Genomic DNA, 10,738 nt, shown 5'->3' on the forward strand with positions numbered 1-10,738 from the left:
GTATTTAAATAATTTTTTAAAGAAAAAGGTTGAAATGATAAGTTTAAAATGCGTTGTTTTAGAGCTCTTTTATGAAAACTACTTGATTTTCGTCAGGAGGAACATTTCCCATTGCTGCGTTTCATGTGCGGCTCATTCAAATGTTACAATTTTCTGTCAAATGTTACTTTTTTCGATATAATCATAAACAACATTGATCAGAATGCACTTTGAATAAAAATTGACGTTTTTCGCAATTCCAGTGTATTGGTTAATTCACATAATGGATGTTCCGTGTCATTACTGTCAGTTTTTAAATTTAATTTAACATATATACGTATACTGCATATATGCTGGAAAATGTAAACATTGCACCCCTTTACAATTTCTCATAGTTCAATAAAAAATGAACCGACCGGTTTTAGAGGCAATTCCTACTAAAGAATCAAGGGTTCAAGAAAATTTGGCGAAATGGCAATCCTCAGAAGACCCTCTTGCCCCCTTGACAGAGGAACAGATGGAATTGGTGTATGAAATGGGAGACTTGGTTTCGAATTTGTACAGTAAAACAGAAGATACAAAAAATGAAGGTTCTATAACGAAAGATACCGAGTTGAAGTGCCCACCAGTGATTCACAAAATGCAAGATTATATAAAATGGATGATCGCAACAGAGAACGATATCAAACACGAAAACTTGAAGCAGTACCAAAGTTATTATGAACAGCTGTCGAAATATCAACAGTACTGTAAAAACCTGTATACTGATTCAGACGCTGCCCTGAATTCTTTGGAGGAACTTAAACGACAGTATCAAAACGTCACGGAAAAAACTAATTATTTGCATGATCTCAGCGAGCAACTCATGGCGAATCAGAGGGTGTTGAAGGAAAAGAAGCAAGAACTCAACAAACGGTTAAAGCATTTCACGTATTTCTCTAAATGTCAGGAAAGCGTTGAAAGAATGGGCAACAGACTGAACGGTGAAGATTGCATACAAATCTTGGACAAAATAGATGAAAGTGTAGCTTACTTGAACGATCATTTGAATTATAAGGAATCTAGAATATATAAAATGAAGTATGAAAGCATATTGAACAACCTGTTGAATAAAATCTATAACTTTGTTAGCAACTTACTGGTAGAAACAATGAAACAGGTAGTCGATCCTGAGATAAAAACCCACATTCTTCCTCAAGCTCCAAACGCCACTGATTCCTTAGTAGACTCTGCTTTTTCTCTTTACTATGGCAAATTCCAAAGCGCTGCATCGAAAGTCAAGCACATATTACAGAACTTGGAGGAACGGGAAGAGCATAACGAACAGGTATAATCAAACCCATATATGAATGAGGTAAAAACAATATTACACAAAATTATAGATCCTATATCTCGAATATGGCAAAAATGTTTTGAGTAAACCTTAAAATGTATTGAACAGTTTTTTGAAAAACAAAATTTTATCACCAAAGAACTTTTAGAAAACAAAAAACTACACAAAACTTACAAATATTCTTTATCAATCTCTAGACAGTAATAATCCAACATTGAATATATTTTTTCAACTTTGTCTATAGCATTTGACTTTCAATCAGGGAAAAATATATGATTTACTGAAAAACTATCTGAATAATAGAATTTATTTGGTAGAAATTGATTTTCATTTTCAGGCATAGAACCATAGAGAATGCAACCAAAATAAGCACTTTTCCCAAACACCAGAACTGCCAACATTCTTGAGGCCTAGTTGGCGATGCCAAGTTGGCATCTTCAGGAGACGAAAAAAACTAATTCCTAACTCTAAAAATTATTTCTATTTATATCTAACTGGGTACACTTTCACTTTTCGGCATAAATTAATGAAAGTGAAATTTCCCGTTAATTTTAGCAGAGTGGTAAACAATGGGCTTTTTGGAATGGGATCTTTGTCACTGTTCATAGTTCTCATGCCACAATTTGCTACTTCTAGAATTTTGAAAGCATCTAAAAGTTCAGTGTCGGGTACCAATCTCAACAATTTCAAACAGCTTGTCTTTAGGGTTACCTAACATTTGTTGGAGTGATCAAGAAGTTTGTAGGACTACCTTTAACGTTCAACTTTTAATTTTTGATGCCCGAAATCATTGATGTGTGTCGGAAAGTGAAATTGTACTCTGTTAGATATAAATAGAGATCATTTTTAGAGTTAGGAATTACTTTTCTTCATCTCTTGAAAATGCTAACTTAGTTGGTGAAACACGTGTCGAGAAGAATATTACTGTTCTGATGTTTGGAAAAAGTGTTTGTTTCAGATTTATTATACACTAGAGGTTTCATTTTCACCTTTCATTTCTAATTTATAAGTGTACTAGTTTTATGTGATTTATTAACGATAAATTTTGAAAAAACAAAGTATATTTTTTTATAATATATTTATTTCCTTATTATAAAAATTCATTCAATTACCGAAGAGTCCAATTAGTAATTTGTATTCGCAAATTTTGCCTTAAAATGATGTAGATGGATAAAAAAATACTTAAATTTTTTAATACTAAATTTTTTCTGATTAGCTAATGTTTTGGAAAGTAATTCCTTTCCATTCTCGAATAAAAAAAAAAAAACACTTGTAAAGTGCACCTCAAATTAAACACCTCAGATTTGACAGATGTCAAAAGAATGAAATGACCAGATGCCACATTCGATAGTTTATATGAAAACCCATACAGGATGTTTTCCGCGAATTCAGTTAAGATTTTTCATATTTCTGTTTTTAACCTCTCGCCTTGACAATGAAAACCAAGTAAGATCCATTTCCACCTAGATAATTTAAATAAACTCTTTACCTGATAAAATATATGTAGATTCATCGAGTTTTCTATTTTTTCGCGAGCTTCTTTGGCGTCAATTTTGAAATCTCCTTATTTATGTAGAAATCTCAATAATGTTCCTCACAAAATGAAATCGCACAGATCTTGAGTTTGAATTGTTTATTTGTTTTATTTTCATCAGAATTATAAATAAATGTTATTATTATTGCAGTATAAAAATATCCTAAGCGACTGCCAGAAGACTTACCTCACGCAACGTCTGCCAATTCTAAGCGTAGCAGTTGCGAAAGCCTTACACGAGCTCAAAGACAAGCACAAAAATGACCACAGCATTTTATTCAGATCTTGCAGTTTATTCATCATGAAAGTTTGCCAAGACGAGGCTACTTGCTACAACTACTTTTTTTCGAAAATATCCGACTTGGTCACAGACTATTTGGGAACGCTCTGCCAGCATTTATACGACATCCTGAGGCCCAATTTGATCACCATAAATCACATTGAAGTACTCAGCGAACTGTGTGGTATTCTCAGAACCGAACTTTTGAACGATAGAGTTGTTGATAGTGAACAGCTCACAAAGTACGTTGAGGTTATCACTCAGTTGTTGCATGACGTTGAAGAACGCCTGGTATTCAGGACAAATGTCTTCTTCCAGCATGATCTGTTGGGATACAAACCGTCTCCTGGAGATTTGGCATATCCAGAGAAACTATTGCAAATGGAAAATATTGCATTGGATCTCAGAGACAGGAGGTCGGATTCCAGGAGTTCTGTGGTTTCTCTGGAGTCTCAAGAAGTCGCTCATATCAACGCTGCACAGATGGCCCATTTTCGCTCGTACACAGGTATTTATGTTACATGTGATATGGATGAACAAGATTTTTGAAAATCATGGGTTTATTGAAATTATAAAAAGATCATTATTTTCTTGAAAAAATCACAATGTTCTTGATTTCAATAGATTTTTTGTTTTCATATAAATAATGTTGAATATTTTCAGCAATGTATAATTAGTTTTCAATTATTTCCCAGTACTTTCATTTTAATGTAGAAAATTTCACTGAAAATACGTCATAAAATGTGAAACGCGGGTTGGAACTTTTCTGTTGATTCATGACTATCCTTTCAAATTTCTAACATATCATTTCACTGATATTACGTTTCTCGATGATATTTGCTATTTGCAAAAGGGGCACCATCTGCAGATCAATAAAATTTTAAAATAAACTTTCTCGAACGATAAGAAACATTGAAGTTCCAAGCAGATTTCTGAAGTCACTAAGAGATTTTTTACACAATCAGGAGCCGACAGTATTGAAGAATATATTCTGAGTAGTTAATTTTAAATTTGTGTTATTGTTACATTTTCAATTTTTAAATAAACTGCTTGTTTCGTTGAAGAAAGATAGGATATAAAGAAATTCAAAGATGTTCCTCGAATTCCATATTACTGAAGTTTTCTGATAAGGAGATTGTAATTAACACAATTAAATGCTTTGCTCAGATCCCACAACGTTAAAGAGGTGTGTTCGCCACGTTCCACATTGTTTATTGCATTTTGTATTATTTCCTTAACTGCGTCAGTTGTGGATCTGTTTTCCATGAAGCCATATTGATGTTTGTGGAGAATACTATATTTATTCATAAAGCTCATCAGACGTTCTTTAACTATGATCTCTATTATTTTTCCCAAGATGGGTATAATAGATATAGGTCTGTAATTGTCAGGTGATGAAGGATCTCCTTTTTTGAAAATAGGTATAACTTTGCTAAATTTCAATACATCTGGGAAAAAACCCTCAAGAAAACAGCCGTTTATAAGAATGGTTAACGGTTCGATGAGATAATTTAGAGTTTCTTTGATGATGAGGCTATTTAAATAATATATGTCATAAGAGTTTGAGCTTTTGAGTTTTTTAATGAAGCGTATTACATCTTCATGGGTGACAGGTAACATTAGAGTAGCAATCTGATTATATCCTCGGCTATATTGGAGAAGAATATATTAAATTCATCAGAGCTGATACTATTTGGGGAGACATTTGAGTTACTAGCAGAATTTCGTTCGTGATTTACTAACTTCCAAATATCTTTCGATTTGTTTTTGTATGTTTTGCGTTTGTATGTTTTATATACTTCTCTATCAGCAGGATTTTTTGAGAAGATACTCACTGTCAGTAGTAGTTTTAAGGTGTTCCTCATCTGTCGTAATTCATTACTGAAGAAAGGAAAATGGAAAATGTTCACATACAAGGACACTATATTATGTATTATTCAAGAAGTCAGCCATCATGTTCATAGGGACATGGTTGTCATGGAACATCCACCAATCGACTTGTTCAAGAGATTGTTTCATGGCATCCAGTCCCTTCTGAGTAACTATTCTGTTCCACTTAGGTTCAGCAATGTCTGTAAAAAGATTTGAAATTTGTATAAACTGTCCACTATGATCTGAAATACTAGGATCTGAGGTTCCAGTACAGCATTCACTATCGTTTAAATTAGTCATTATATTGTCTATGCAACTTGAAGATGTAGGAGTTACTCTAGTAGTGGTAGTTATTTTAGGGTTAAGCCCGATATTCAACCAGGAATTTGAGATGTAGTTATTTTTAGAAATGTCGATATTGAAATCCCCCATTAATATTATGGTTTTATATATTGCTGATATCATTGCTAGAGGTTCTTCAATTTGATTGAAGAACAGTTCATATTCTTTGGATAAAGAAGGTCTGTATGTTGTTATCAATGCAATTTCTTTTAATAATTCAAAACCACAAAATTCTGCATGCTGCTCAATGCACAAAGTATTCAAAAGGAGAGGTTTACATTGTAAGTCTTTGTGAACATGTATGGAAACACCACCATGTTGGAGGGTTTGTCTCCAAAAGCAACTTGTTGATTTGAAATTATTCAGTTTGATAGTTTTTAAACAGTCTAAATTGAGCCAATCTTCAGTCAAATAAATGACATCACAATGTTCATCATCGAGGTACAACTGTAACTTATATTTTATTAGTTAGACACTGGATATTGAAGTGGTAAATCTTCAATGTGTCCTTCTGAAGATTTGCTTGATTGTTTTTTAGTAAAAAAAATTTTTAGGTTGTGACATACTTCCTGCTAGTGATTTTTTATTTTGGTCACCCAAAAACCTCTTCCCTTTTCGAAAGTCAAATCTTTTGAACGCTATTTTTCTAGGCCAAAAGTTTGGATCATAGTAATTTGTAATTTGTCAGGATTCACTCCAATCATGAAAGACTGATTGTCGACACGTGGGTTTGTGGATTCCAATTTCTTCACACTGCTATCTAGGGTATTCAATTTTGTTTGTAAATAACTGCAAATGTTTTCTTGTGTAGTATGGTCTGGGACTCTGCTGATATACAACCAAATTTTTTTATTACCATCCTCATTTCCTCGGAAATTTGGGTCACCTTCACCTGGCAGTGGCATTTTTCCGTATTATACAGACAACATATTCTGTCTGTGTATGACAACAAGTAGGTACTATGCGTAGCAATAGAAACATTTTCACTATTGAAAAAGTGTTTTCCATATTCACATAGTTTTTTGGTACCACTGCTTCTTATTCATCTGTTGAACAGATATTCTCCAAATTTGGTTTAGTTCTCTCTAGACAAAGGAATCAATTAGAAACCCAAAAACTGAAAATATCGTTTTTCTTTACAGAAATTACTGTATTATTTCATAATATTTTAGTATTTACACCATTTCCTGGACTGTTTTGTTTGAAAATGAATCATTTATGATTAATTTTCTCATTATTATTAATGTATTGATATTTAGATTTCAATCAATGTCAGTCAATAAAAGAACATTAAGTTATTATTGACAAAGCAATATGATGAAATATATAATAGTAAAACAGTTTTTTTCAAGTAAAATATGGTCTTGATACATTTATGTAGGTATATAAAAAAAATGTAGCAACAGATTATTATTGTAAAATTTAAAAATTACAAATTTCCCATTAGAATAAATTCACAGAGCAATGAATTTTTATTTGGGTTGATTGTAGGACAGAAAATTGAATTTTGTATTTGACCATGGTCAGATAATTACGTACTGAACTATGGAAACTTATTGACATGTGCTAATGTGTTGCAGAAAATCAAAACAAGAGTGTCTCTTATGTTTTTTTATCAAATAACATTGAACAAGAACAAAAATACAATTTTCAAATTATTTCATTCATACAGAATTTCCAAATGAGTTTTGGGTTGAAAATCAACCCCTGTATTCAGTGTAAAAACTAGTACTGAATGTGATATCAAATTAACATCCCGCAATAATAATGTGTTTTTCCGAGAACTTTGTAATTTTGTCATAGACTACAAATAGTCCAGAAAAAAAGGTTCCAATTACAATATACTTAAAAACACTTTGTCTTCCTGATCTCAAAAATAATAATATTTTATGTTATCAGTTGATGGTTGAGAAGAAATTACCAATTTGTGGAGAATGAGAGCATTTTCTGTATTTATAACCATATGTTAGGATACAAGCTACAATTGTTCTTAAAATAATGACCTCATAAAATAACTCTCAAACTAAAACAGTATTCTATCACATTGATACTAAATAATTTCACTTTGCTCTTTCAGTTTTTATTAATTTCCTCCATACAGGGTTGTGCTTCATCATCATTTTATTCACTATAGAGTTCATCGTCCAGATAAGACGTCTATCAGAAATATTAGAACTAAGACAGATGGTAAAACAAAGTTCTGTCAGCTGTTTTCATATATTGGTTTCTTGAGCTTCCGGTGGGCAAAAGAAATGTATTCTACTTATCCATTACTTTCTACTCTAATAAATTCACAATCAAACGACTTGAAACGCAGAAAACCCCAAAACAATAAGCATAACCTGTTTTTCATATTCAGTTATTACTATCAGCTGTTTATTGTTTGAGTAGCACCATCATTGGTGGAAATTCTTCCCTATGTTCGATTTTCAGGAAATTCTCCCCTATATTCGATTTTCAGGAAATTCTCCAGCTGATCTTCATGGTATGTGGTATCCGACAGTGAAAAGGACTCTAGTCTGTCTTTCCCGCCTGTACTTCTGCCTTGATCGCAACACATTCCAAGGACTGGCACAGGAAGCACTGGTGATATGCATTCAAACAATCCAGACAGCATCTGGACTCATTTCTTCCAAGAAAACTCCCATAGACGGGCAATTGTTCCAAATTAAACATCTTTTGATCATAAGGGAACAAATCGCGCCCTTTCAGGTAGATTTTTGTGAAAATATGATAATTGATTGAGCAGCCTTTCGTTACAGGTAGACTTCACAGTGAAGGAAACAACTTTGGACTTCAGTACCGTACAAAAAGCTGCTGTCGGCCTAATTAACCACAGAAATAATATTTTCACTTTCGGCTCAAATAATGCCTTGCTAGAGTTTTTGTTGGAGGGAACCCCGAAAGTGAAGGAGTACCTGGTTGACTCCAGGAAAGAAATCGATAAGCAGTTGAAACTCTCTTGTGAAGAATTTATTTCACAGTCAACACGAATATTAGTTGGTAAGTTTTAAAAATCTGCCATAGATTATAGATATGATTATCCAAAGTAGTGAGTCTTGAGGCACTCTATTCTGCAGTGTGGAATTGTATTTGTCAATTTTTCCAGGAAGCATCTCTTCGTGGACTGAGAAAGCTGAGAAAATTCTCCGTATTATCCAAGCTGAGAACTCCACAAAACAAGACCTGACTGTTGTCAGTCAGGATTTCGGGAAACCTCAGTTCGTTAGTGCCTTAATCAAAGATGTTCAGAAGAACATGAAACTAAGAATACCTGAAATTCAGCGTTCAATGCAGCTCTATCTGGCCAATAGAGAGACGGAGTTTATTCTTTTTAGACCCATTAAAAATAATGTTATCAATGCTTTCATGCAAGTTGATCAGATTTTGCTAAGGGGTGGTTATAATAGCGAAGATCAGCTGCTGATTGGTTGTCCTTCTCCTGAACAAGTGAATGTTCTGATCTGTTCTGTTTCTCTCACTAGCGGCCAGGATAGCAAGAGTATTAGTAGCTAGATATGTATATTAATTGTAATACTTTGGTGCTGTTTATAGAAGTTCTTTTTATTTATTATATGTAATAAATGAAGTACATTTTCATTTCTCATAGTTTTTTCAGTTTCATCGCCAATATGTATATTCAATGATTGATGATAATAATATTTTTTTGGCATGATTGCAACAAATATAGAAATTAATCAGAGTGTCGCTATTTCTACCCAAAACTGATTGGAGGTAGAAATTCGCGGGAAATTTTCTCGTGAAAGTTTGCTAATTCTAATAGAGCGATTCAAATAAAGGAAAACGATGGGCTGTGGGTTGTATGGAATGGGATCGTTGTCACTGTTCATAGTTCTCATGCCACACTTTGCTATTTCCAGACTTTCCTAAGCATCCAAAAATCTAGTGTCATGTAGGGCTTTCAACAAATTTCGGACAGTTTCCATTTATTCTATGGCCGTTATCCAGCTGTGTTGAACGACACTAGGTTTTTCTGGTCTCTGAAATAGGATATGTGCTACGTGTTCTTTAGAACAAGTTTTAAAACCTCTGCTCACTGTGACCGATGTATTTTTTCAACAGACCTCAGAATATCACTGGAGTTTTTTCCCAACACCAAACCGTTATTTTAACACCTCGACACGTGTTTCGATCACCAAGTGATCATCTTCATTAATATTTCTCTTGAAGATGACCACTTGGTGATTGAAACACGTGTCGAGGTGTTGAAATAACTGTTTGGTGTTGGGAAAAAACTCTAGTAATATAAATTACTACACCAAAGGTTTCAAACAATGCATCACAAGTCCTCATAGTCATTATTTTTTACTGTTTCTCTCCGACCAAATTATTGGTCGGGAAATTATTGGTGTTGGGAAAAAACTCTAGTAATATTAATTACTACACCAAAGTTTTCAAACAGTGCATCACAAGTCCTCATAGTCATTATTTTTTACTGTTTCTCTCCAACCAATAATTTGGTCGGAAAGACATAATTGAATTTCCACAAAAAAAAATAAGAACCGGCCTGCGCCCTTGCATCCGTGAATCAAGAGCTACTCATTCCAACTTGGTACATGTACCGCTTTCTTGCTCTCGATCAAGAAACGAGTAAGGAAATGGTACAAGAATTTGGCGAGACGGTGGAGTACGTCCCTCACGTTGTTAGTGAGTTCTCACAAACTGAGATCCAGACTTTTAGTCGACTCTAATTTTCCTGGCGTCTCCTGCCTGAACCTATACGCCATTTTACATGAGGTTGATGTTAAGGTTACTCAAATATAGCATTAGCTGGCGGTCGGAGTTTTGACTTAGACTCCCAGAAAAAGTGCATGCTAAAAAACTGGGTTAGGACTTTCGCTGTTGAAATCGTGGTTATCGGATTTAGCAACCACTTTGGAGATGCGTTCGTATCGCCTCCCCAACACATAACACAATTTTTATAAATTGTGATCGTCAAATGTTCTGAAGGAACTCCACAAACGCTCTCCAAATGAGATAGTTAAGCGACTTCATTATCTCGCTCATATTAAATAACAAATTAAGTTTTTTGAAAGCCTGGGAGATCTCTGTTCCCTGCTCCGCATTCTTGAAATGGCCCCGATGACTAATCTTGTTCAAGAAGGGGGTGTTGTCGGTATATTATAGGTGGTGAGCCGTCAATAGCGTATATGCTCGGTCTCTTCCGATGCTGTTGGTGCCGATGCTGCTCGGGTGCCTAAAACTTCATCGCAGCAGATTGATCATTTGTCCCATATGTTCGGGTGTCTGAGGAAACATCGCAAATGATACCTTAATCAGAGAATTTCTCCCACCTCACGCATTGCGTTGGGGTGTCGGGGCTGGTGTGAATTTCTAGGATCGGTTGATCTGTCTTCTTTTTTCCCGGTCATCTAGC

At 34.2% G+C, this 10,738-nt stretch overlaps 1 protein-coding gene across 1 annotated transcript; it reads left to right on the forward strand.

The window, feature by feature from the left end:
* The first annotated feature begins 201 nt into the window (after positions 1 to 201).
* Positions 202 to 8,940, forward strand: Cog3 (conserved oligomeric Golgi complex subunit 3). Its single transcript, XM_023158951.2, has 5 exons — positions 202 to 1,306; positions 2,998 to 3,634; positions 7,802 to 8,052; positions 8,103 to 8,343; positions 8,450 to 8,940. Exons 1-5 carry the CDS (start codon positions 386 to 388, stop codon positions 8,854 to 8,856), a joined length of 2,457 nt encoding a protein of 818 aa, XP_023014719.2. The 5' UTR covers positions 202 to 385; the 3' UTR covers positions 8,857 to 8,940.
* The last annotated feature ends 1,798 nt before the right edge of the window (positions 8,941 to 10,738 follow it).

This window comes from Leptinotarsa decemlineata, unplaced genomic scaffold (assembly GCF_025532065.1).
Source record: "Leptinotarsa decemlineata unplaced genomic scaffold, Ldec_3_MD MMD2_P_RNA_scaffold_6, whole genome shotgun sequence".
NCBI classification, from domain to species: domain Eukaryota; kingdom Metazoa; phylum Arthropoda; class Insecta; order Coleoptera; family Chrysomelidae; genus Leptinotarsa; species Leptinotarsa decemlineata.

Excerpts from the sequence above, each read along its gene's own strand:
- Cog3 (XM_023158951.2), top strand. The coding sequence starts at position 386 with ATGAACCGACCGGTTTTAGAGGCAATTCCTACTAAAGAATCAAGGGTT. Across the intron at positions 3,635-7,801 it reads CCATTTTCGCTCGTACACAG|GAAATTCTCCAGCTGATCTT; the intron begins GTATTTATGTTA and ends TTCGATTTTCAG. Across the intron at positions 8,344-8,449 it reads GTCAACACGAATATTAGTTG|GAAGCATCTCTTCGTGGACT; the intron begins GTAAGTTTTAAA and ends CAATTTTTCCAG.